Genomic DNA, 27,428 nt, shown 5'->3' on the forward strand with positions numbered 1-27,428 from the left:
CTGTCTTTCTCACTCTGTCTTTCCTTCTTACCCGTTCTCTCATTGTCTCTCTCTCTCACTGTCTCTCTCACTGTCTCCCACTCTCTTGCTCACTATATCTTACTCTCTCTCACTGATTCTCTCGCTCTGCCTCTCTATCTCATTGCTGTATCTTGATATCTCTCACTGTCTTTCACTTTCATTGTATCTCTCTCATTATTCTTTGTCACTCACTATCTCTCACTGTGTCATTCTCGCATACACTGTCTATTTCTCACTATCTCTCTCACTGTCTTTTGCTCTCACTGTGTCTGTCTCTCACTGGCTCACTGTTTATAGACTCTCACGGTCTATATCTGTCTATGTCTCTCATTGTCTCTGTCCATCTCTCTATATCTTCCTCACGCTCTCACAGTACAAATAGCAAGGGTTCGGGGCAAGCACAAAATGTGGAAACGCAGAGAGAAAGCACTAACCTGTCGGTGAAAACCCAGGTGTACAGTGGTAAATAGTTAAGGTTCTACAACTCCTGACTTTTACACTGGTGAATACATCCTGCATTCTACTACTCCTGATTACCTGGAACCTTCCACCCTTGTGGTATTTGATACCTTTACCAGCACTCGGCCCGGAGGCATTACCGGCGGATTACGAGTGCCGGCGGTACAGTGTAAATCCTTATTCATGGAGTCCTAGGGGATTTTCCGTCATTACCGCCACTGGCAATGCCGGTGGCAGTAAAGAGGGCTTTTTTGGCCGGTGGGGTGCCTGGCTTCCCTCCAGCATTTAGCTGCCCCACCAGCAAAGCCCTAGTCGGGCGGTCCGGTAAAGGGCCAATATCCGGGGATACCAGCACTTTTTAACCGGACCGCCCGACTCGGAATGTGATTAGGTCACTGGCTTTTTCTTTAGCTGAAGACCACAGAGACCCAAGCAAGACTCTCAGCCCCAAACAGAATACGTTTATGAAATGTAACCATTCCAAATTGAAGTTATCTGCAACCTAAACCTTGCACTCTTTTAAAGAACTTTGAATGTTAGGATCACTTGTTGCATCGTGTGTGATGGCGAACCATTAACACCTAGTAAACAGTGTGTAGCATGTGTGAACTTTGCTGGTCTATTCTGTTTTTTATTACATATTTGCCAGTGTGCCTGTTTTATTTTGTCTGCCCACTTTCCCCCTAATGTCCTCTGTGCGTGTCAATTCTGTTTTTAGCGTTCTTTTATTTATATTTAAATTGCCTGGACTTCGGACTGTCTCTCTCTGCTTGACTGTAGGGCCATTTTAAGAAATTGTGGGGTCCGAGGCACAGAACCCTTTGGGACCCCTTCGACCGAACCAAAGTAGTGATAGTGATGGGGTCAAGATAATCTGGTGGCACCCCTCCCTCGTTGCGAGCACAACCTATAGCTTGGTTTGCTTCACCGCTGCCGTTAAAATAAGCATGGGTACTCCCTTACAGTTTCCTTGCCCTCTTCAGACTTACTGTAATCAGAATTAAAAAAAAAACAACTGGCATTTCATGGACATAGACTGAGATAAGAAGGCCATGGTTTTCAAGTGAGGATGCTAATCGAGAAGAAACAAATGGCCGTGCTGTGGAATATATCAAAGGGACCTATTAATCTATAGGATGAAATAATATAGCCAGTTAAACTATGAGCAAGGCCTTTTTGAAGAGTGTATCTTGAGAACAAAATCACTCACAAGGGCTGAACAATTTAAAATGTTAAGGGGAGGGTAATTTTACAGTGTAAGCAATATGAGATTAAATGAGTTTATGAGTATTACACACATTGGTTAAGAGGTGAAGCTGGGATTTAAATCTAATCTGCAATTTCTGTACTGAACAACTTAGTTGTGCAATTCTTACCAAAAGCAACGTGCATTTATTTGTGAAATGTTTGACTTTCATGAAGTAAAAAATCCCATTTTGTAGCACTGACTTGGAAAGTACACACATAACCCAAAATATGTGTTTTAAACAAAACGACATAGGAACATGCTAGGCAAAATGGGAATGATTCTAGCTTCATTGTCTCCATCATGAAAAAAAGTATGCAAGCACAAAAATACTAATCAATGTGAGCTTAAAAGATTTTGCTTAGAGGTTTCTTTTGTTTTTTCAGTCTTTAAATACTGCCAAGGTACAGACTTGTGGTTTGTTATTTCTGATGTGCAGGAGAGCCTTTGAAATAGTACAAGAAAGAAAGCAGTTTTCTGTGTCAAATAAGCAGACCTGAAAATCTGCTTGCCAGAAGCCTGTGCTATTTGCTTTTTACATGTCCATGTATGGCCCCCTCACTCAAATGGCCTACATAAAAAGAAAAATCAGGAAATGGGTTAAACAATGTCACCAGCATGTCAGAAGGCACACATTTTCAAAGGAGACAGCAAAGTACTATACAGTGATATACAATGAGTAGTCAAGGATCACTGTATCGTCTACTGGCAAGGTCAGGATACACACCTGGAAGCTTTGGTTCCACAGTCTCACATCTGGCTCCCTAATCACGTTTCTTAATAAACACTTTACTCTCATATGTGCTGGCTGCTCAGGTTTTACAATCCCTGCCTGGAGGAACCAGGTGCTTGCACTTCATCATATTGATGCTATGTTAGTTTTTATAGTTGTCTCTATAGGGTGCAGTTACATTGTTTTGCAGCACAATAGGTGTTACTTTCACTACAATATATGCACACAATTGCAGGCTAATCAACTTAGTACATAGGAAAGGTCGAGTCAGCCAGGATGGAATTTGGTTCTGTGATCTGCATATGAACACACATCTCTGTAATTAGTGCTTACCACACTGAGCTATCTTATGAACCATTGTAGTATTCACATTTATCAATATGGCTTTCAACTTTTGTAATTGCACACGAGCAATATATTCCCCACAGAAACTTGAGAATACTAAAGGAGTTGTGCAGTAGTGAACTCACAAACTATTTCTACCACAGCTAACACAGAAAGCATGACAGGATTAACAGATAAAAGCAGACTGTACTTTTCAACAAAAGTCGGGCAGAAAGTGTGGAGCCTTAGTAGAAGACCAACAAATATTCTTACGTTTCAACAGGCACTCACTTCTTTGGGTCAGGCAGCTATTCGGGGCCCCCTCAAAGGTGGGGGCCCGAGGCACGTGCCCCTTTTGCCCTCCTTTAAAAACGTCTCTGCTTGACCGGGCCCCTTGACGGGAGTATTTCTTCCCCGACTACTATGTGCCATGCTCTGCGTGTCACATGACTTCTTGTAGGCATTTATCGACTACGAGCTCAGACCGCACAACACCTAGTAAGTAGTGTGTAGCATGTGTGAACCTTGCTGGTCTATTCCATTTTTAATTATATATTTGCGCAGCGTGCCTGTTTTAGTTTGTCTGCCCTGTCTCCCCCAAATTTCCTCGGTACTTGTCAATTCTTATTTTAGCTTTTTTTATATGTATTTACATTGTCAGTGACTTCACTGTCTCTCTCTCCTTGCCTGGACCCCTGACTGTAGTATTTCTCCCCTGACTACTACATGCTGCGCTCTGCGGGTCACGTGACTTCTTGTCAGCATGTATGTGCCGTGAATCTAGAACACATAGCAGGCAGGCGGAGCAGGCATTCCTGATACCAACGGTGCACAGAAGGCAAGCCCACCTGTGCCCTTACGGCCGGGGTATGGGCAGCCTCATTTCCAGCTATCTTTAAGTTGATTCATTACGCTAGAAATGCTCTCACTCAACTTGCTCCCATTGTGACTATCTGGCCGTGTAATAAGCAGCCTTGTCCTCCTCTCCCTGTTGCCACTTTCTCCTTGGAGAATTTAGTTGTATGTGTTTTACTCTGTAACGCAGGCACTAGTGCAACACACATTTAACATTTCAGACCTGCTCGGCACTTACAACCCTGATGTATTGTCTATCACTGAGTCCTGGTTGACGCATCCGCTCCTGACCTTTTTCATGCAATCCCAGTGGAATATTCTATTGTTCATGTTGATCAGGATGCAATCCACTGTGGTGGTGGAGTGGCATTTATTTTAAAAAAAACATTTGAAGTGTACAATGATTCCTGCCATTCATAGCAGCACATTTGAATCTGTGCTAGTGCAGATCTCACCCTCTCCCACCCCCACTATGCATGTCTTAATAGTCTACCACCCCCCAACCTATGACCTCATTCCCGACGCTACAATTAAAGCACCCACATTTAACCATCTTGGGAGACTTTCATTTGTGGGATGGCAGCCCCTCACAACCGGATGGAGTTCATTTAGTGACTGCCATGGTGCATCTTAATTTAGAGTAGTTGGTCTGTGGCCCTACTCATTGCCAAGGCCATACCCTTGATCTTATTTTTTCTGGGAACACGTTTATTTCAGAACATCCTGCTTTACCGGTCGAGTTGACGGACCACTAAGTTATCCCCTTCTCCGTGTCGGCTCCCACAGATCCGCCTAGCTGCAGACTCACTTTATTATTATTATTATTATTGTAATGGTATTTAAATGAGCGAGGACCTAGATTCCAGAAGCAATGGAGCACTTTACAGAGGTATACAACAGTACAGATGCATAACGGAACACTTTTCAGAGGTAACAACAGAACAGATATACAGCAGGGGGTAGTATACAGAGAGGCACAAAGGAGGGGTACAGCTGTACTGGGTGGAGAGGAGAAGAGGGGCGGGCAGTGCCTAGCGAGTCAGGTGGCACAAGGGTCGATGTGATGGCCTAGATGTTGAGGAGGAGAGATTCCTTGAAGAAGTGGGTCTAGAGTTCTTTTCTGAATTGTAGGAGCGTGGGGCAAGTCTGATGCTGATGGGGAGGAGGTTCCATAGTCTTGGGGTGTAGGCAGAGAAGACGTGTTTTCTGGTCTTTTCCCTTTTGCAAAGGTGAATTTTAAGTCTGTACGTGTCCTGGCTTTGGGTGATGCACTATCCGCGGGAGATGCTGAATTTCTCCATGAAGTTGCTGGGCGACTGCCTTATAGATGATGCAGCAAGACGAGAAGATGGTTTGTGTGTGCAGTAGGAGCCAGTGAAGGTCGATGACGGCATGGGTGATGTGGTTGTATCTGCGTATCTCTCTTGGTCCTGGTCCCAAGTGAAGCTTCCAAAACTGCTTAAGGCCATTTTGGAGTCAGTAAGTTATGAAGTTAGCGTGACTAGCCCCCTTAAGGGTCCTTTATTAGCCTTATCCTATGCCTTTTGTTCGGCAGCGGATGACCTAGCTCTGCTGAAGAAGCGAAAGAAACCCACTAGAACATCAGCTCCTTGTTTCTCCCTTCACCTGCGTGCACTTAGGCTGCAATATCAGCAATCAGCCCTATATTTGGTGCTCAGCCTACGCTGAAAGTGATAAACTTCTCCTCAAGGTTGCCCACCTTGAGTATCATAAAGCCATTGGAGAGGCCAAAAGTACATACTTTTCTGACCGTAACATCAAAGCTAGGAACCAGTCCAAAAACGTTTTTCTATTGTTCGGGAATGTATTTCCCCAGCAGTTGCTAGTTCTGCAATCCCAACATCTCAGGACATGAGTGACTCTCTCTCAGCCTTACTTTCTGACAAAATAGCCAAGATTAGTGAGGATATTCTTGCCTCTTATATGGCTGCCCCCCTAATTCCCTCTTGCAGTGGCTGCTAACGACGGCGATGGACCTTTTCTGACGTTCACCCCAACGTTGCAGGATCAGATCATCAAAATAGTTCAACAGTTTATGTCTTCATCTCCATTAGACCCAGTTCTGGGCGCTGAGCTAGCATCCTTGCTGACTTTTGCTTTTAATCATTCATTGAGTTCAGGTTCTGTTACTGCAGCTCTTAAACAGGCTGTTGTTTCTCCTCTCTTGAAGAAGCCTGCCCTGAACCCCACCATCTTGTGTCATTTTTTACCAATATATTTGTTGGTATTTTTAATGAAGGCACTAGAGGCCATTGTCACCCCTCCAAATTAGAAATGTTCTTTAGGAGGTGGCCATTTTTTGTTTTCCAGTCAGGCTTTCGCCCAGCAATGGGTATTGAATCACTTCTTGCCTCCGTTATAGATGATCTGACCATGATTGTGGACCAGAGCGGACTGTGGCTGTTGATCCTATTTGACCTTTTAGCAGCGTTTGACACAATTGACCACTCTATTTTGTGTCATCATTTGTAGAAATTCGGTATTGCTGGCTGAGTCCTTGAATGGTTTGATTACATTTTTATCTATCGGAGGCAGGTGCTGCCCCCCCCCCTTTTTTTGTGCACCTTCTCCTCTGACACGTGGAGTTCCTCAGGGATCAGCCATCTCCCCCCTGCTATTTAATGTTTATGTTCTCCCTTTGGCAAAATTAATGTTTATGTTTATGCTGACGACACCCAACTTATTCTACGAATTGATCGTGAACAGGGCGCAATGGCCTCTTGGATTAAGAACTGCCTGGTGGATATTGGTAGCTGTATGAACGCTAATTGGCTGAAACTTAACACTGAGAAAACTGAGGTTATGGTTCTCGCCCATTCTCCAGCTTCCCAGGCCCTTTGGACTAATGATTTCTGGCCTTCTTCACTATGCTCCCAACCCATTCCGGTTCATATGATAAAATTGCATTATTTCTCCCGGCATCCCCTCAGGTCAAGGCGAGATGTAGAGCAGGCCATGCCAGGCTTAGGATGTTGCGGAAGATGTGCCCGTATATTCCATCTGAATTGTGGAATCTGGTAGTCTCTGCATCCATATCAGGGACCATTGACTACTGTAACACTACACTGCTCAACCAGATCAAGTTCCTAATTCAGCGCCTGCAAGTGGTACAGAACTCTGCTGCTCTCTTGGCCCCTGGCCTGCCCAAATTCTCCCACGTCTCCTCATTACTTCGGATTCTCCACTGGCTGCCAGTTGCGGCCAGAATTAAATCTAAGACCTTGTGTCTTGTTCACTGGGTTTATTATGGATTTGATGCACAGTACCTACACGAGAAATGTATTAAATATACCCCCTACTGGAATCTTTGCTCTGCTAATCATCTTCTCTCGTGGGTTCCCTGTTTTTTTTTTTTAAGTTACTATCAGAGGGACGTCATTTCACCAAAATGCCAGGGGTAGCGGAAGTGACATCACACGTCCCTTGACCCCCTGATGAAGCGATGGAACACGACCTTTCACCCGTTGACAAAACAGGAAGTGGCATCATATAGCATTGTACACTACAAAAAATATGGTTACCATATCACTATAATGTGATGTACATTTCAAACAAGAATGGATCGCCATATGTATCATTACGATCAGTGTATATAGGCCCATATTACTAAATTACTGTGAATGGAAGTGTTAGGGAGAATTCTCTCTTTAGGCTGAATTTCCTAACCTAGTGAGTCCCCCTGCAGCTTTGCTGGATTTCTGGAGTTTGTTTTTTTTCTCCTGCCAAGAGTGAGACTCATTTTCTCCCACTCTTGGACATGATTTATGGTGTTCCTTTGACTGTTAATGTGCTTTATGGGCTATGGGGTCCTTTACTCCATAGGGTCTCATGTGTTTTTACTATGTGTGTTACACAGCACCCTCCGTGCAGTGACACAGGGGTGTCATAGTGACACCCCACCATAGACTCCATACCCTGGGACTGACTACTGTCTCCCAGGGCATGTAAAGTCACCATTGGCTTTACTAGTCCCAAATTATTATCAGAAACCAGTACAAACCATCATATTGTGGACGTACTGGTCGGGGCAATTCGATTGCCCCAGGGTCTGTTAGTCGAGGGGGCACGTCTCTGTCCCCCCTGATTGAGTTTTGGCTGGTGGCAGTGGATACTACTTTTTATATTCGACCGCGAATATATCCCTATGGGATTTTCCCATTGTTCGAGGCTACCAACTTTAATTATTTAATTCTCATAGCCTCAAACATACCGCCAGTTTATTTAATTAATATTAATTCGCCAGGTGGTATTTTTTGCCAGGACTCGATTCTAAAATGGCGTTTGTGTTCTCTTCTTTGACTCCAACCCAAGTTGGACCCTTTGTTCCACTTTTTGGCGGCTTCTCCACAGAAGCCTCCAAAAGTGGTGCCACTCTGTCTGGGTACCACAGGGGGTGTGGGAGGGGGTTTAGGCATCCTGGACTGAGTTACCTTGGTAACTCAAGTCGCACTCTTGTGTGATTGGCCCAAGTGGTGAGCCGGCCGGCTCACCACTTAGCATGTTTGATTGACAGCTAGGCTGAGTGAATGGGGGTGTGCTGCATAAAAGCAGGGCTTTGGGGACTGGAACTTCAGAAGTCGCCACAGGACCTGAGAATCCGACGAGGGAGAAGCTGAGCCGACCTACCACGATGACACCACTGGTGGAGCCCTGCGGAACCGACTCACCACTTCCCGACGACAGAGAAGATCTCCCAGCTGGAGAGGCTTCTTCCCCTGACTGGTGGGCACAACCAGTTTACCTTCTTCTCTTAGCACCCCAGACCGGCTTGTGGTCGAATTGCCCGTGCCAAGCACCCCGGCAACCGGATAGATACTTAATACTGGACCGCGAACCAAAGGACCGCTACTTTTACCTGAGAAACTCCGTGGCTGGTTTCTTCCCTGGCAGTGCAACGGACTCCTGTCTTCCTCCCCAACGAGATCCTCTCTTCCCCGGACGAGGCACCGACTTGCATCCGCTGCCAGAAGCAACTGCCCCCGCAGGAGTATTCTCACCACTTTAAGGTACCTTGTTCGCCAGGTCTCCCTTTCTAAAGATTGCTACAAGGTAATAATAACCCCTTAACCTTCTGGACTGGGATGGCAGCCTTGACCTTCTAACTGGTCACTTTCTTTGGTCCAACTCTTTTTGAACCTTTTCAAGACTTTTGTGCACTGCAACCGTGTGACCTTGGACACATTTCGTTTGATCCTCTTAATTAAAGTGGATCCAGCCTACTGAACTCTAACTTCATGGTTCTACTTTGCCTTCCTCTCTTGTTGTGTTCTTGCAAAAGTGTTGGGACCTGTTTCAATTTATTCTCTGTTTTTCTCTCCCTTTTAAAACAAATTATTAGAGTACCATCTGCGTTAAGCGCTCACCGCTGTCTGAAAATAAGTGGGGCTTTACTTAAGACTTGTCTAATATTCTTCTAAGGGAGTGTATATCTTTTAGTGACTGTGTTTTTGAATTGCTTACTATTAGTGCCTATGTGTTTTTCTAGATGTGGTTTTAAATAAATAATTATATCTCTTTACACCAAGCCCTGGTCAGTGTGTTCTTTTGACCTATGGTGAATACTCTGTATACTGCCTAACTCTTCTTGAGGGAAGTCTGACTGCTCAGCCACATCTACCAAGTGAATCTGTGTGGTACAGACTGCTACCAAGTGGGTTTTCTGCCAAACACCTGTAGTCTTAAATCTTTTGCAGTGGTCCCAGAGGGAACTGCACAGGTTTCTGCCTAACAGCAAGCAGACGTCCATGACCAAATGATAATGATGTGTTATTATATAGCACTTACTTACGCTTAAGCGCTTTATATTGAAAAAATGTACATCCAATATCACCCAACCTGTGTTGGTACTCATTTATCGACCTCAGAAGGATGAAAGACTGAGTTGAGGCATTTAAGAACAGACTAAATCAGTGAATCGCCCCCGAAGTGTGCCTGAAAGAAACCTTTGATGAGTCTAGCAATTATTGTATAGAATTCCACAAGACACATTATTTGGTATTCCTATTCTTTCTTATTTAGGTTCAGTGCTGAAAGTGTTGGCACACCTGTTCTTAATTTTCTTTTTTTTTAAAAAAAGGGGCCTTTACAAGAAAGCCAGACACTCCAGAAGTAAAGAGCCACATGGTGCTGGCCACAGCCCAGGAGCTTGCATTACGAAAAAAAAAAAAAACTTTTTTTTTCTTTTTTTTAAGACAGAAGTCGCAAGGAAGACACCAGAGGTCGCAAGGAAGACCCCAGAGGTCGCAGTTGCGACCTCTGGCGACCCCTAAATGACGTCCCTGGGAGGGCATGCCTTCTCGGTCGCAGACCCAGTCTTGTGGAATTCTATTGCCCTTACCCTGCAGGCCATTGGTGATCATCTGCTCTTCTGCAAAGCACGTACATTATATCTTTTCTAGCCGACTCTCCCTCAGTTACTGCTTCCCTGTTGACTTCGGTTTCATAGCAGCAAGATACCCTTGGGGCCTAGTTGCGCTCAATAAATATGGTTAACAATGTTTATAAAACAAGATAAGGACTATTATTTAGGAGATGTTGTTGTAAAATATTAGTGACTGCATACACAAATATTTGAGCTAGATTTATGGCGTCAATGAGTACAACATATGCAATACTCATTTGCGAGGAAATGTGGTGACAATCCAAGCAGCTGCTCTGCGAAATCAGACATTTGAGCTATGAGCTATGTTGGGTACTTAGTACAAGCTTGCATGCTGTATTTGTTCAACAAACCATTTCCTATGGGGTTCTCAATCAGACGTCTCCCCACAAACATTTAACCCATGCAGTGCTGTACAGGGAGCCACATATGCGAGCCACTGACTTCATTTCTCTCTTAAACCGTAATCACGCTGCCATTAACATGTGGAAAAAGAAGCCAGTGGGGGCCTTCCCACACCTTAGCCTTGCCCGTGTCTCCTGGCATTGTACATGTTTTTGCACACTTTGATGGCTACAAGGAATGGGAGATTCTGAATGAATTGAGCTTTCATTTAATTTCGGAAATTGGGTTCTTTTCAGCGTTAAATCCAACATCTTTGGGAGGAATTACTGTTGCAATAAATCAGCCAGAATTGAATGTGATAATGGCGTATCCTCCAAGAATTAGCAGATTCATTATTGGTTCATGAATTTTTGGCAGTAATCCATTCCTGGAATTAATGTTACCGCCAGCACTGTTTCCGAACGAGCATGGATGGTAATATGGGGGTAAATCCACTGACCCTGAAGGGGATAAAAGTATTTAGCATCCTGGTGGTGGGAGCCAACCAATTAGGTGGCTAGCAACACGTGCTGAAACCAGCAATCTCGGCCCACATTCCATGCCTCCTGACGGCCAGTTGCCCCACCGCCATTTTCCCCCACCCTCCGTCCCTCTTTTATTCGTTTTTTTCCCACCTTCCCACCCCCGACTTAGCTTATTTCCTGCGGTGTTGAGAGCCACCATGGAAAGGGAAGAGGGGCTCCGTACGGAGCCACGCCTTCCCTTTCCATGGTTGCCATCTTGGACAAGTATTTTCCTTCGTTCAAAGGGACGCACACAGTCTTTTTTTGCCACCCCTGGTTACTGCTTTGGCAACCCGGGTTGCTAAAAGCCTTATTCCCCTGTTCCAAGTGCTGGAACGGGGGTAATGGCCCAGAGCCCTCGTTATCCGTCCTCTCTTCCCTCGGGCTGATAACTTGGGCTGCCGGGCCGTTACCCTCCTGTTGGAACAGGGATTAATGCCATAATCTTCTCTGCTACACCAACACATAATGAGCGTATGTGTTGACATGTAAAGTCTGGTTCCAAAGCTACACATTATCCATGAGAATTATTTTGTCAAAAGTATTTGAAAGGAAATGTATCAAAATCTGTTATCCTTTAGAAAATTTGAATCACTTCCTTTTTCTACCCTTGCCCAGATTTCACTCGGAGTGCACACTGAACGGTGCTTTTGTGTCTGCAGTGTCACGTTGCCCCTAAACAACATATACATGTAAGATTTCAGTCAATAAACAGATTGAATGCATGTAGGGCATCTATGTAGCAGTGAAGTCACTCACTGACAGCAGGATTTCCGAACTCCAGATGACAGAATATTGAGCATTTTCTCAACAACTACTGAAGTAATGCTTGTATATTGTGCTGTGAATTCCTCATACATTTCACATCAATATTCTTGTCCAGATATCCAGACACTTCACATCACACAATAGATTTCCAGGACCATGTTGATTTGTACATCACAATACTTTCACCATAGTATCCAACATAGACATGGGTCAAAGTATCTAACATCATTAACACATTAGCACTCTGGGCAAGGATGCCAGCCTATCAGATCTTTGGGATGTAGATGTAGGTACAAGCCTGCATGACCAGCAGCCGGAACACTATGAACCACTGACCCTCAGTGCCCTTGCCACTTTGGTACTTGCGATGGGTGCTGAGGCTCATTTCCCAACCCCTCCACGGAAAAACAATGCTTACTTCACTAATCCACAATGCCGTTGAGTTTTGGTGATGTACCTTTTCAGTACTGATGATGTCACGGTGATCAACGCTGAAAATTAAATTCACCAACCCCCCACTGTGTCATGGACTGCTCTAGTATTTTATTTTCTTCTTTTATTTCTTATTTAATTAGCATTAGCACCCAGGAATGCTTGCCATAGGTGCTAAGGGCGATATGACACTCTAGGGCAGGAAGGCCCTGACAGTAACAGCACTTCCACCTGCATTAAGGGACCCTCTAGTTGCTCTGTCACTTAACTTGGGAGGTAGGCAGTTATGCACAGGGTCCGCCAACCCTGTAGGGTTGTATAATGTCACTAACAAGACCGGGAGGATAGTTCATGGGCAACACTTTGTCTAGGAAGCTAAACAACACAGAGAAACACAGGTTACAATCCTGGTCGTGCGCTTAGAGACTTGTCTCTGATAGTAAGCGCGTTATGAAAGATTATTTAATTAACATTATGCAGTACAATTTTAACCAAATATGTCATTGGAAAAATGTATAGGATGGTGAAAATAACCACACCCAATCCATTTTATTGTAATTGTCCCAAAAGCTAATCACCTACAGTAGGAAGGACAAAGTATCAAGCAGCCTTTTATATCGAATCATGCCCTTGAAGACAGCAGGATTAAAGAAAATCAGTTTCAAACATATTTTAATAGAATAATATATTGCTTATCTGAAAGATCTTGTTTTGCTTTTTTATTGTGCAACTTTAGCAATATCACTTAGGTTATGGTGTATGATACTAACAATGGAAAACCTAACAGAACTTTGGAAAACGTGCATATAAAAGCGTATTCACTCACTCTACCACATCCTGGATCTGCAGTTTCCACTGGTCCTGTGTCTTGGGATAATGGCTTTCTCTTGCATATGTATCCAAGCTTCTTATCACACATATTATCTGCCCAAAGTCCTTCCTATATTGTGCCAAAGAGAACATGGTAAGAATGTTTTTGCTTGCACAGTTCCAAGTTCCTTCACATATGATTAAGATGTTTTTATTTGCATGTAAACATATAATTAAGGTACAATCTATTATTGACCAATTGACAATTCTCAAATTGACAATCACAAACTGCAGCAGTTATGCATCGCAATGCACCTTACCAGAATTAGAACATACAATAAAATTAATTACACATTTTAATAAATCCCTTAAACTTCCTGGGATTCTATTTTTCCCTGATACATTACTCCTTGAATATTAATCCATTTAACATGCATGCTATGAAAATAAGATTCATATAGCCATACCCACCACATGCACTGTACAGGTCCAGTAGCCCACTCTGGGGACCTCTTGTGGGTTGACACAAGATGACCGTATACTTGCCCAAGCTATCAGATGCTGGGTTAATTGGTGATTTAGGGTGGACTCCGAGGTCACCCCTAATTAGTCCAAATCTCAGGGCAGGGGGCAGTTACCGTGCCACCACAAAGAAGCCTGCTCCTTTAAGGGAAATGAGGAACATTATTTCTTCAGAACTGGCAGTACCTTTATATTTAGGCCCCCTCTTGCGGTTGAAGAAATCCCATATAAATCTAAGGGGCTAAAGAGAGGTACCTGAGGTTGGATGTGAAACCCGGGAGCTAGCCAGTCATTCATCCATTGCAACAGATCTCCGCTCTCATATAGTTAATGACAGGTAGGCTAAGGGGTTCCAGGGTTACGATATCATAAACTGTACCCGCCCAACTTGTTGCAGCCTTTCAACGCATTTGGTGAAATGGCCCTTTTGCCACCTTTTTGCTGCATTTACTTATAGGAGCAGTTAGGGATTTAAACATTTTATTCATGGGTGTGGCAGGGGGGCTGAGGGCTGGAGTGGTGGGGGTTGTTGGAGAGGGACATGAGGTCCTTTGGATCTTAATAAAATGCAACAAAGAATAAGTCGGAAAGACCCTTCCTGACAAGATGGGCTAGATCCCTGACAGAGTTAAGGCTCACCCAAGAGTAGAGACTCCACAGTTCCAAGTTCCCCATCGTAAAAGAAGCCATCCTCATGGGGGGAGGACACCAGCTGCCTGAAGAGATACACCTGAATTACCTTACAGCAGGGAGAGGATAGGAGGCAAGGTCAAGGTGTGGGAAGCAGAGCGAGAGAGAGAAACAATTTAAAGTCCAACATTCGGACTGTAAACCATTCCCAGGGCCAGAGACCAACAAGCAATCCCCTTTTAGTGTAGAACGACTGAAATGCGGGCCCAAAGCCTTGTGAAAGCTCACAAACTCCGTCTGATATTGTGAATGTTTGGATCAGAAGCTGGAGAATGAAGAGTGGAGACAGGAGTTCATTTGTAGAAGGTTGGAGAAAAGATAAAGAGATTGAGCATGGCCCATGAGACTGGAGGAGAGGCCCATTTTCATGGGTCATGCTGACAATATTGGCCTCTGAGATCTGAAGGAGGAAGTCAGGAGACCAGACCATGGAGTCCATAGAGCTTGAGCAAGAGGCAAGGAGTCGGAGCGGAGGACAGTAGTGGGAGAGTGGTGGCCTAAAAGGGAGAATTATTGAGAGAGAAGGTGATGCACCTTGAGGTGAAGAAGGTGCCTAGAGTGGTGGACAAACTGGAAGAGAACTAGTGACCTCTGAGCTGGGAAAGTGGAAAGAAGCATGCTGCCAAAAGGGGCAAAGAAAGTGCCCGGAGGTGTAAAGAAGGTGAGATAGACCATTAGTACCGGCACGTGCTGTCCACGGGAAATACTACAAGTGGATTGGCTCTTTTCCGAGCCATACCACACAGTATTCCCGTGGACGCATGTAGGTGCCTGCTTTTGTTCCCGGCGGGGGGTGGCAGCCCCTTAGCCAATGAGGAGGCTTGAAACGGGACAATCCCCGTTCCGAGCCTCCCCAAGGCTGGAGGCTGCCTTCGTCCCCCGCCGGGGACTCAGGTAAGTTTTTTTTTTCCTCCACGTCCCTCCCCTGCAAACTATCCCCTTCCTGCTCTCCCAACCCCACTTACCTTCTTTTTTCTTTCTCTCAGGAGCGAACGCGCTGGGAACACTGTTGTTCCCAGCACGTCCGCTCCCGATGGCCGGCATGGAAAGGGAAAACGGACTACGTTTCCCTTTCCTTGCGGCCATTTTACTTGACATTTTTTTATTTTTATGTGTCAAAATGCAGCAGCTTTTCGGAACAGAAAGAAATGCCATTAGTACCCCAGTTTAACGGGCCAGGGTAGTAACGGCTATAAGACCCTCGGCAGCGGGCCAATACCGCCCATGGTAATGCCTCTGGGGCCTCGTTAAGGCCCTCGCTACGCTTGGGCTTGTAACTAGGGGCCCGGGCGCATTACCTGGGGCGGTATTGTCGCGCCGCCGAGGGTCTTATTGCCACAATAAATCCTTGAATATGGATGTAACATGCAGAAGGGTGGTTATCAAGGGGGGTACGACGAGGAGATTGAAAGGAGCTGAGAGAAGGTCATTGCCCAAAGGAATAAAGTTGTTGGAGACAAAGGTAGTAGGTAGAGGGTGGTGCTCAATTTAGTGATGTAGGGGGGCAAATTGTTGCAGAAGCTGAAAGAAGCTTTGAGTTTATTAAGCCTCTGAATAAAAAGGAAAAGAGTGTGCTCAGAGAAAGAACCCAAAGAAGGTGAGAGACAAACATGAGTGACTTGAAGAGTAGTGATAGTTTTACCCAAAGTGGTCAAGCAGATTGGGGAGAAATAAGAGATTTGGAGAACAGTCACTGCAGTGCCAAAAGGGTGAAAAGGTAAGAGAAGAGGTGAAATCTGAAGAACACTTAATATAGTAGCTCAAGGGGTGAAGAACGTGGAAGAGAATATAGAGATTCTGAAATTGAAGACATAAGAAGGAACTATGCTCAAAGGGGTGAAAAAGATGACAAAGAGGTTGAAGTGGAAGTAGAGAGTATAACACAATCAGAAATGGCTACCAAAGTAGAAACAACTGGAAGGGAGATACGAAGGGTTCATAGAAGAATTAATTCAGAGATGTGTAGATTGAACAGAGATGTATGAGCAGGTGAAGATGTGTTGTTACGTGACTAAACGTGGCAGCCTCAACTAAAGGACAGCCAGAATAACCTGCCAGGGCTAAGGGATGGCATCTTAGGGGGTAAAACTCTATACAGTCGACAAGCTAAATGGTCGATCTTGCAAAAGATATCATGGTTCGAAAGTTGACATAAAATGAACAAACATTTGGACTGGGAATAGAGGGAGGGAAGCAGGAAAATAGATTGTTTTAGAGAGAAATAAACACAACTGCTGACATCCAAAAAGCTCTACATTTAGAAGTTTACCTTATTGCACAATGGAAACGACACAAAGTGTGCATGCAAGGGCCAGCATCTAAAGTGACATGACATTAGTCTTTCATTGGCAGCCATGCGAATTAGGTTGCACACTAATTGCTGTCATGTCGGCAGCCCGCCAGACTCGTTATGTGAAAGGCAGGGGAGGGGAGGGTTGTAAGGAAAAGGGAAGTGACATGTGAAGGGGGCGAGCTCCTTATTTTGGAATAATAAATGTTTGTGTGCACACCCGTTTGTGTCCCACTGTATTATTAATATCGCGTGTAGCCGAGCGAGTGTGCTGAACACCTCGGATGAACCGAGGAGATCACAATGGTGATGAACGCGTGATCCACCCGAGGTGGCGCTGTGACTGCCGTCCGCCTCACGAGTGCCGGGGGTTTGGTTCACGGACCTGGGAGGCCTGCGCCGGTGTGTGGCTGTGGGCAGAGGTCTGTGTTCGGCAGGAGGCGGTTTGACCCTGTAGGGAATGTGTAAAGTGGCTCGAAGCTGCCACTGAAGCAGCACAATGGGGCTGTTCTCACACTGTCAAGTCTCACTGATGGAGTTTCTGGAGACGTTGGTGGCTGCCTTCCTGTTTGGTTCCATCACGTTCACCCTGAAGTGTGCCAGTGGTCTAGTCTTTCCCCAAGATGGCGGCTGCACTATTTCAACAAAGCACCAATGCTGCTTGGGGCGTTGCAACCCTCATAGTTAGTTTGCCTGGGTCAGGTACAGTTGGTGCTTCTTCTGTAGGTTCGCCTCCTTCCCCCCAGATTTTTGCTACTCTTCGCTCACCCTCCTTTGCTTCTATCCTCTCTCTCCTGTTCGTGGGTTTACACTGCTTGGACTCTGCCTGTTCTTCCCTACCTGTCTACTTCTGGATACTTTCCCTTTCCTCCCCTTCCTACGGTGCTGGGATTGTGATAACTGGAGCCTACATTCTGCGGCCAGACAACAGAGCAGCAAGCAAGGACTCAAGGGTTTTTTTGTGCATTAAAGGTTTTTTCCCCATCCGGACTGTCTCCCTGGGATCCAGACCACCTAGGTTGTTCCTCAACCAGGCACCGTGGCCTTCAAGGTAGATATCTCTTCACCAAGAGGAAGACGGTTAGGGAGACAAAGAAGAAGAAGGGAAGAGAGCGATCTTGCAGAAACTCACTGGAATCTTCAGGTGAGGGAGTAGCTCTCCAACTCGATAGTGCTGAGAGTGAGTGTGATTCTGCCCAGACTGAGAGACGTGAACCTTCCAGTTTTGATACACACAGACAGTGGGAGTGGCCTGTGCTCAGTAGAGTGACTGCTGAGGAGCGGCACATGAGAGGTGAGTCACGTGCCGAGAGCTGCTGCTGGATCAGATATGTGTGCTTGTGCTCTCGCATATACAGCGAGAGCGGCCTGTGACCAGCAGAGGGACTGGTGAAGCAGCAGAAAGTGAGGAAACGTCCTTCTTTGCTGCAGGGGCCAGGACAGTGCTGGTGACACTACTGCAGATGTGGGAGAGTGAGCCTCTGGTAAAGGGTGTGACTGTGAACTTCTCTCTTTACAGGGGACATCCAGGCCCAACTGTGCAGTCAAGGGAAGTGTAGGTGGCCTGATTAGAGTAGCATTGTGCAGCCAAGGGCCATGTGGCCGACACAGGTGCCTCCGGCTTGGAGGAATCCATGTGCAGACAGTAAGGGTCTTTTTTTGTGTGCACGTCTTGAATGTGAATCTGGACATAGCAAGATGTCGGAAGAGGACATCCCAGTGACGGTGTCTGCGTGCTCCTCAGGGGCATTTCAGATGGCGCAATGAGAATTCATGTCATGTCATTTCATGTCATGTCATGGCAGTTACCTACAGCCTCTAATCTCGTGGATACCGGCAATCTCGGTCCGAGGTGGGCTTGGTGGATCAAGGTCTTCAAGGTACATGTGGGGGCAATGGGCCTAATAGATGATGAACGGAAAAAAGAATATGTTGACGCTAGCGGTAGGCCCATCAGTGCACAAACTTCTATATGAGCTGGTCGATGAAGAGAAGGCGACGTTCAGAGAGATACAGGAAGAGTTCTTGATATACTTGGCTCAGCACGCCAATGTAAATTGTAAAAGACATGTGTTTCACACAACCAGGCAGGAAAAGGGGGAAACGCTGGACAATTTTGTCTTGAGGCTCTGCATACGCATGAAGCACTGCACTTGTAATCAATATTCCAATGAGGAGGCATTAAGGTCACAGGTTATCTATGGCTGTAAGTCCACTGACTTCAGGAAGAAGCTGTTGCAGAAACAGAGGTCTCTGAAAGAGATCTTGTTGATAGCACGAATGGAATCGGCTATCGCACAGAAAGTCATAAATATGAATAAGGTCAAGCTGACACCTGAAACGAACCAACATGACTCAATTAAAAAAGTTAATGCCAGTGCAAGGTGATGGTTTCCTAGAGACAGAAAAACGCTGTTTCAAATGTGGCTATGAGTTTCCCCATGAAGGCACCTGTCCATCATGAGGTCAAACATGCATGGCATGTTGGGGGGACGACCATTTCTGAACCGTGTGTAGAAATGCTCCTATGTCAATGCCACTAAGTTCATTGTCAAGAGGCGCAAGTCGATACACAAAGAAGAGAAACAGAGGTGACAGTGGATGCCAGCCTGGTGGGGATGTGCGCCATCCTGTCTCAATACGATAAGGAGAACCCATAGAGCAAACTAATTGTGCCATATGTGAATCACAGCCTGTCAGCGACAGAACAGGCCTACTCAGAAGCGGAGAAGGAGAGCTTGGCGGTGGTGTGGGCCTGCAAGCACTTTCACCTGTTTCTCTAAGGGAAGGCCTTCACCGTCATCATGGACAATCAGGCCCTTCTCATAATATATGGCAACCTAAACGCGCAAATGCCACCAAGGACCATGTGGTGGGGGTTGCAACTTCAAGATTATAAATTTCCCATCGTTCATAGACCTGGAAAATATAGAAATCCAGCAGACTATTTGTCACATCACCCCACGGGTCCTGTGAAATCAGAACATTTGATTGCATATGCATAAATGAATTATGTGGTGCATCAAATGAAGCCATTTCCGATTGCATGGGTCAAGCTGCAACAAGAATCAGCAGAAGATTCAGTGCTTAGCATCATTGCAGAGTGCCTGCGAAAAGGGAAGATGAGACATGCAAAGGAGATGGCGTAGCCGAGGTGTGAGCCAGTCTGCGGCAGTCCTGCAACCAGCCCACATCATTGTGTGAGGAAGTTCGTTTTTTTTTTTTTTTTTTTTTTTAAACCCCAGAACACCGCGGAGCGGTGAGCGGAGCTGCGAGCCGAGGTGTGAGCCAGTCTGCGGCAGTCCTGCAACCAGCCCACATCATTGTGTGAGGAAGTTCGTTTTTTTTTTTTTTTTTTTTAAAAACCCCAGAACACCGCGGAGCGGTGAGCGGAGCTGCGAGCCGAGGTGTGAGCCAGTCTGAGGCAGTCCGCTGCAGACGCGCAGCAAGCGTAAAATGGAACCCGAGGTACGGCCAGAAGCACGACCGCTGCTAGTGATCCCACCATCGGAGCGGGAGCCGGCAGGAGTGGACGAGCCTTTGCTGCCTCCCAACATCATCCCGGAAAGGGAACCAACAACACCAACAGAGCACGGGAGAGATGATCCAGCATCACAGCTGAAACTGACCAGAGGTAAGCCGTCAATGAGGACTCAGTCGAAACCTCAGAAACTCTCACAGACAGGTTTACCGGCATTATGGGCGCAGTCGCTGTTGCCATTGAGTAGGCAAACAACAAAGGAGTATCCACCGGATGCCAACCAACAGCCTTCGGATCTGGTGGACCACGTAGACCCCGTGTGGCAATCCGGGGGGGTCAATCGAGTACCCCGAGAGTTTCGCTCGGAAAGAGCATTCGCCAATGAGGCTGAGGAGATGGATCAGGTGACGGATGTGAGGACCCAGAGGGAATCAACAGACGAGATAGGCAGCACGCCCGTCCAGCCCGTCCAGCCCGCCTACGCCGCTGCTGGGGGCCCGCATACCGTCTTGATGACGAGAGGTGAGGATGCGTTGGCTATCGGAGGATGGCCAGCATCGGCACCTTCGCGGGGCCACAGCGGTGGAGCGGGGGGGGGTTGTCAGATCGGAGAGGTGGACGGAACTTCGACAAACCCGGAGGGTAAACTGCCGAGGAAAATTACAACAAAGGAACAGGACCTCCATCTTGAGCAAACGGGGGAAGATCCAAAGGGACCCGTAGGACAGAGGCCATCCTGCCAAAAAACTGGTGAAATTGGGGAAACTACAACAAACAAATCAGACTTGGTGCAGAACACACTAAACGTCAAAGCGATGATCCACTCAACTTATAAAGAGCAGATTTCTGATCAAAGCAAATCCGCCAGATCAAAGAGGAGACAACTGGACAGAGAAACTCCAAAAGCCAATAAGAGATCAGGAGAGATAAGCTTCGCGGAATCACTATCAGAAAGTGACGAAGTCTTTATAGACAGTGAAACAACAGGCACAAACAACAGACAAACCGATCAGGAAGACTCAACTAAGGAAACAGACTACGAACAAGCAAAAACAAGCCGTAACCAACAAAAAAAGAAAAAAATGAAATCGAAGAAAAATCAGTCCCCGCGAAAGAAGACCACACCTCAACTAAATAAGAAGACTTTGAAAAATCAAAATCAGAGAAGTAGAGTGGAAGGAAATGCGATAAAAACAAAAAAACTCGCAACCACAAAACTGCCGGCACCACTATTACCGTGCTCCTTAAAAACCTTCTTTACGCAACAGTACAAACGAAAATTAACAGTGGACTCGGAGGTATCTGACGCAGAAATGTTAGAAGTGTTGCAAGAAACTATGCCAGGGTCGAAAGTAAGAAGAACAGCGGAAACCCCAACAAAGGTCGGAGGGTTGAATAAACATGAAAACAACAGAGAAAGTGTAATAAATAGAAACAAGAACAAAAGTGAAATTAGTGTCACAACCAAGGGTGACACCCAAACGCAGATCAGTAACCTAGAGTCTCCAGGTATAGAGACTCAGTTGGACCGAGAAAACAATTCCCGGGATCCAATGATCATAAAAAAAACAGCTGCAGAAGGGATCAACGGAGGGGAGTCAGAGGCGACTGAAGCACGCCGTATCCACAGCCACCCTGTGAAGGAAAAACAAAATCTATCCCAAACAAATAAAGAAAAAGACATACGGCTGGCGTGGACGCAACCCCACCAGACTGCAGGACTTCAAACCTCCCCAGAGACTGAAACAAGCAACGAAGTCATAAATCAAGACCTGAGAGCAACCGGGCAGAGCCAACAAGTAACAGATCAGGCTAACATCTCCCAAATGGACTGCCTGGGTCCTCAGACTTGGGAGACGCCAAAAAAAACAGAAAAACCACAGTCATCACAAAAAAATCGACGGTTAAGCGACATTGCCATGGCTATTCATAAAGATTCTTCAACCAAAAAACCGGACATGACCACAATCATGTCGGCAATGTCTATTGTTCTAACACCTTTTTGCAAGCTATATGAAGCACTAAAAGAAGAAATCCAGGACAACACAGCAATGCTCTCTAATATGATAGCAAAAATGGCTCATGTAGAAAGCTATATAACAGCAGTAGAAGCACAAAAAAGTATTCAAGAGATCCTGTGGGAAAATAAAATCGAGACTCTAGAAAGGAAAATCGAACTGCTGGAGAAACAAAAAAATAACCCGCAAACAACACAAGACTTAAAAGGGGACAAGCATGTGGTAGACAAATTTAAAAAATTAGATTATGAGAGGAATGGCCTGGAGGTCATTACAGAGAAGAGCTCAGTAATTCCACCATCGACTCAAAATAAATCAGCTATACCGAGAGCTTCACATACATTCTCATCGGAGGCTAGAGCAAAACCATCATATTTAGCCAAAAGTCCAAACAAAACAGAGATGAAAAAAGATGACATCCAAACTCTTGACGCCCAGTCCCCTCAGACGCCCTCAGATCGGAGATCACCTAGGACGGTGGAAGAATTCATCTTAGATTCAGCATTGATGAATATATCACAACATGACAAACAAATCCAAACTACCATGAAGTCACAGGAGTTAACAGCTGCCACGATAGACAAGCTAAAGAATGAGGAAACAAGCATCAAAGAAGGAGAAAGATCGCTGAGTAATGATGAAGAAACGTGGGTGCTTGTGAAGCGAAGGGAAAAATTGCCCGAAAAAAGAGAGGTTAGCGATTATAACAGTAAAAGTCAGAAAGACAACAAAGCATCACCACAAAGAGTGAGGCGAAGAAGCAGAAGTACCCCGAGAAAACAAGCTCAAGTGAGGGGAAATGGGAAAACGACAACAGAAGAAAGAGGCAAAACCCGATTGTTCAAACTTGAGCAACAAGTCATCAAAGAAGACTATTTAATTCTAAACAGGCCAACGGTTCTGCAGATCCTGAAAAAATCGAAAACGCTCAGGGACCTCAGAACAAAGGACCTAGACTTGGTCGAACCGTACCACAGGGGTAAGACAGCAAAAGCATTTTTACATGTAAAAGCGGAGAGTATAATGCACCTGGACAAATCAGTGTTTGAAGAGCTGAAAGATATGGGCTTCTACTTGAGAGAGCTAACACACCCACAGCGGGAAGAGCGAAGCAGAAATCCAACAAAAATGAACGATCAGAGCACACATTACCATTCAAAAACTGAAAGGCTGTATTCTCATAAGCGATGGAACGAAAAGAGGGACATCAAGCACGTTCGTGAAGACCCAAAATATAGCCGAAGAAATGGGCCGCTGAATTGGGAGGGGGCCTCCAAGTGGGGAAACAGCAAATCACGTTTGAGTAGCCTCCAAGAAAGCAGTAGTGACCCACAGGAACGGAGACCTACCAATAGAAGCAGAGAAAATGAGAAATCCACACAACAAATCAAACATTCCGGAGGAGAAATAATGGCTCAAAAGAGTTTACCTAAAACACAAGAACCAAGATCGCCGAGAGGTCCGTGGGATTGGTTTACATCCACCTGGTCAAAGAAATCACAAAAATAGCAACAAATAGGACGGAGTCCCGAGACTTTGTCGTCGGCCCCAACCCTAGAGGAACGGCCCGAACAAAACCACTACAAGGTAGGCTCATGGAACACCAGAGGGCATAATCATTTAACAGTACCGGGGGATGTAAATCTGGGCTCACTTGATATAATATGCCTTCAAGAGACGTGGCTACTTGAGAAACCCTCGCTGGACGGATTCTGCTTGGAAACATCTGCTGCAATTAGAGGTCCTTTAGGAAGACCATCGTCTGGCTTGCTTACAGCCATCAAAAACGGATTAGGACTGGAACCTCCAAAGAAATGGAGTGAAGCATACGAAATGCTGGTGACCCTTTCCACATGGTCTCCCCCCATGGAAAAGGGTAATGGCACCACAAGAAACACCGTAGCAATTATAAATTGCTATTGGAACCCCCAGCGGACAACAACAAATGCTTTCTGTGCAAGAATGAGTGCGACTATTGATCAGCTCTACGAAGATTTCGATGATATCGAGATCATGATATGCGGCGACTTAAACACCAATTGCAATGAAGAAATAGAGAGAACAGAAACAACTGCAACACAAGAACGGGGAAAAGCCTGGATGAAAGTAACAAGCTATAGAGACTTACAAAACATAGCGACACTCTTCCCAAATCAACTGAATATCCCGACTTGGGAAAGGGGAGAATCAAAAGCAACCCTAGATTACATCTTTGTATCATCTGGACTGGCAGCGAATATAGTGAGCTTTAAAGTGCTGAAAACGAACAACAGCGACCATAACTTACTTATTTGTAAGTGGAATGGCCGGAGACCAACTAAAGTGGTATATAAAGCCACACTTGAAACAAATGTGCAACAAACCCATCTACGTATAACGGAGGCAAATATTCAACAAATAAAATCAGCATGGGATAAAAAAGTAAGAGCAAATCAACAAACAAAAACAATTGAGAAACCGGATTATCTACCACTTCTAATACCATACCGGAAACCAATAGTCGCTAGAAAGAAGCCTGTACCACAGGCCGCCCACGCATACAACAAAGAACTTGTAGAACAAAGGAAACTAGGGCGGCAACTAAAAAGAAAGGCAAAAAAAACAAATCAGGCACAAGACTGGCTAAACTGGAAATTGGAAGCAAAAAGATACACTGCCTGGAGAAAACAAACAAAAGCAACACAATACCAGTTGGACGCAGAAGAAATGATGAAAAAACTGATCACCAACAAATCTAGCGACTTCTGGTTTTTAATTAAAAAAAGTAACACATCACACAACTTAACACCTACAAATGCAGTATCAGAAGCAAAATGGATGGAGTACATTTCGAATGAATTTGAGGAACCTCAGAAACTGACAAAAGTTCTGAAACCTGTAACAAACACGACTTGGGTGTCGATAGCCAATGTGGAGGACATTGAAAAAAAAATAAGAAGCTTGAAATCATCTAGAGCACCCGGCCCGGACGGATTGACAAACACCATCCTAAAAGAATTCCCAAAAGACTGGGCAAAAGTGATTGGAAAGATTTTCGAGATCTGTGAACAATCCCATCAAATTCCAGATACTTGGCTAAAAGCAGTCATCGTCCCAATCTATAAGAAAGGTAGTCGGGAGGACCCCGCTAATTATAGACCGATTGCTTTATTAGACATTCTGGGAAAGATCTTTTCATCCCTCATCCTGGACCATCTGAGGATATGGGAAAGGTCATCAAAATCGAAAGACATATTACAAACAGGCTTCCAGAAAAACGGAACGACAGCAATCAACATTCTGATAATAAACATTTTCAAAGCAAAAATCAAAGAAGGAGCACCAAAAATATATCTGGCCTTTGTGGACATGTCAAAAGCATTCGACAAAGTGGACAGAAACATGCTTTGGGGAAAATTGAATGGGTGGGGATGCCCAAGATCACTGTTAGATCCACTAATCGCCCTGCACTCAAATACAACGGTAAGAGTGAAATTAAACCAACAGGGAATTCTCTCGGAGGAAATTCAAGTAAAAAGAGGGGTAAAACAGGGTTGTCCTCTTGCGCCCGCACTTTTTATCGCCTTTCTGGGAGATTTGCAATACTCGGAAAATGAGATCAGAACGTTCCCTCCGAAACTAGGGAAAACTCCTATTCCCCGTCTCCTATACGCGGACGACGTGATTCTCATCGACCAGACCAAAGTGGGTTTACAACGGAAATTAACAAACTTGAAAAAATACACAGATGAAAACCTTCTGGAGATAAATAGAAATAAAACAAAAATCATGATCCTTGAGAAACATAGAAAGAACTTAACAACCAAGGAGACATGGTATCTGGATGACATAAAAATTGAAAAAGTAAAAAATATCAGATATCTAGGGTTTGAAATAGACAATACAACAACAGACAAAGCTATGCAAACAGTACTCTGGGACAAAGTGAAGAGCTTGATAGCGCAAATGAGAACAATAGACAAGAAATTTGGTAAATTCACCTTAACTCCGGCAATCAACTTCTATAAAATGAAAGTAGTGCCCTCGCTAACAAGCGGTATGGAAGCCTCTCTCTGTATTCCGGAGAACATTTGGAATAAGATAGAAGGTATGGTCTGGAGATCTGTTTTGGGATTGCCCAAATCAACGGCAATTGCGGCCATTAGAAGGGAACTTGGGCTAACGTCTTTGGCCTCGATAGTCGACGTTAGCGCAATGAGGTTATTTAGAAAAATCATTCTGGCAGACTCCCTCCCGATCTACGCTGTAGTTAAAGAAGAAATGTTAAACGGGAATTGCACGATATTTAGAAATTGGGCCGAAACTAGAAAAGAAAGACTGTCGCAAATAATGTGCACGGAAACAGATTTAAAAGAAAATCCAGACAAAATCAAGCGGAAAATGCAGGAAATGGACTGGATTAAAACAATAGAAATAGCAGCAGACAACAAATTGCTACAGCATCTTCCACCTACATGCAATAAATTAAAGGTACCTATAAAATACGTCAGCAAATTTCCAGAAAAGAAAAAAAGACACTTGTTTATGAAAGCGAGACTAAATACACTTCACACAAAGCAAATACTTGCCATCCGAGGTTTGGTGGAAAACCAAGCATGCAGGTTATGTAAAAATGTGGACACCGTGGAAACGATTAGGCACCTGGTTTTAAACTGTCCATACACCAAACAGAACAGAATCACTTATCTATCTCCGTTGATTACAAATCCTTGGATGTTCGAAGAGGATAACATATGGAACAGATTGATCTCAGGTGAAGCTACGCGGTGGACCATGGCCATGACAAACCTAATCGAGTTGGCTTTCAAATAGATAAATGAAATTCTTCTCATCGAAGACGCCTCTTTAATACAAACCTAAGGAGTATCGGAACAATGACATTGGAAACGTATCTATTGTTTATAAAAAGATGTACCTCGATCTGTTGAAAGCCAACTCTCCGGAGAATCTTGAAGAGTTAAATGTGTAGATCTTTTTGATAAAATTTCAGGTCTTGGCCTGAAATATAAATCAAACAAATAAAAAAAAAAAAAAAAAAAAAAAGGAGATGGCGTAAACCCATGATTAAGACACGCAGGAAGATGTGAAGGCTATGGTCCTGGTACAAGAGGAGCTAGCAGTCAGAGACAATGGTATCATTATGAAAGGTTGTGAAATAGTACTGCCCAGCAGGTAATAGAGTTAACCCATGAAGGGCATTGAGGGAATAACCTCTACCAAAAGACATCTGAGACAGAAAATGTGGTTGGCCAAACTGGACACCCGAGTGGAAGAGACACTGGCGAAGTCAGCGATATGAGATGGTGCCACAGACAAATGTCGCCTTTACCCAAAGAGGTGAGGGTGGATCTGGCAATTGATTTCTTCAGCCCACTAAGGGATGGGTCGTATTTATTGGTAGTGGTAGACGAATACTCAAGGTTTCCCGAGATCCAGATAGTGCCCCTCACAGCAGCCACAGCGGTCACTCC

General features: G+C 44.9%; 1 protein-coding gene across 1 annotated transcript in view; it reads right to left on the bottom strand.

Annotated features, from left to right (window-relative positions):
• Positions 1-27,428, bottom strand: part of LOC138569907 (macrophage mannose receptor 1-like) — a 1,155,048-nt gene that overhangs the window by 900,983 nt on the left and 226,637 nt on the right. Inside the window, exon 9 of the mRNA XM_069648336.1 lies at positions 12,973-13,086. Coding sequence (XP_069504437.1) covers positions 12,973-13,086 — 114 coding nt within the window. The remainder of the gene's footprint in view (positions 1-12,972; positions 13,087-27,428) is intronic.

Source organism: Ambystoma mexicanum, chromosome 2q, assembly GCF_040938575.1.
Source record: "Ambystoma mexicanum isolate Mex_15411 chromosome 2q, UKY_AmexF1_1, whole genome shotgun sequence".
NCBI classification, from domain to species: Eukaryota; Metazoa; Chordata; class Amphibia; order Caudata; family Ambystomatidae; genus Ambystoma; species Ambystoma mexicanum.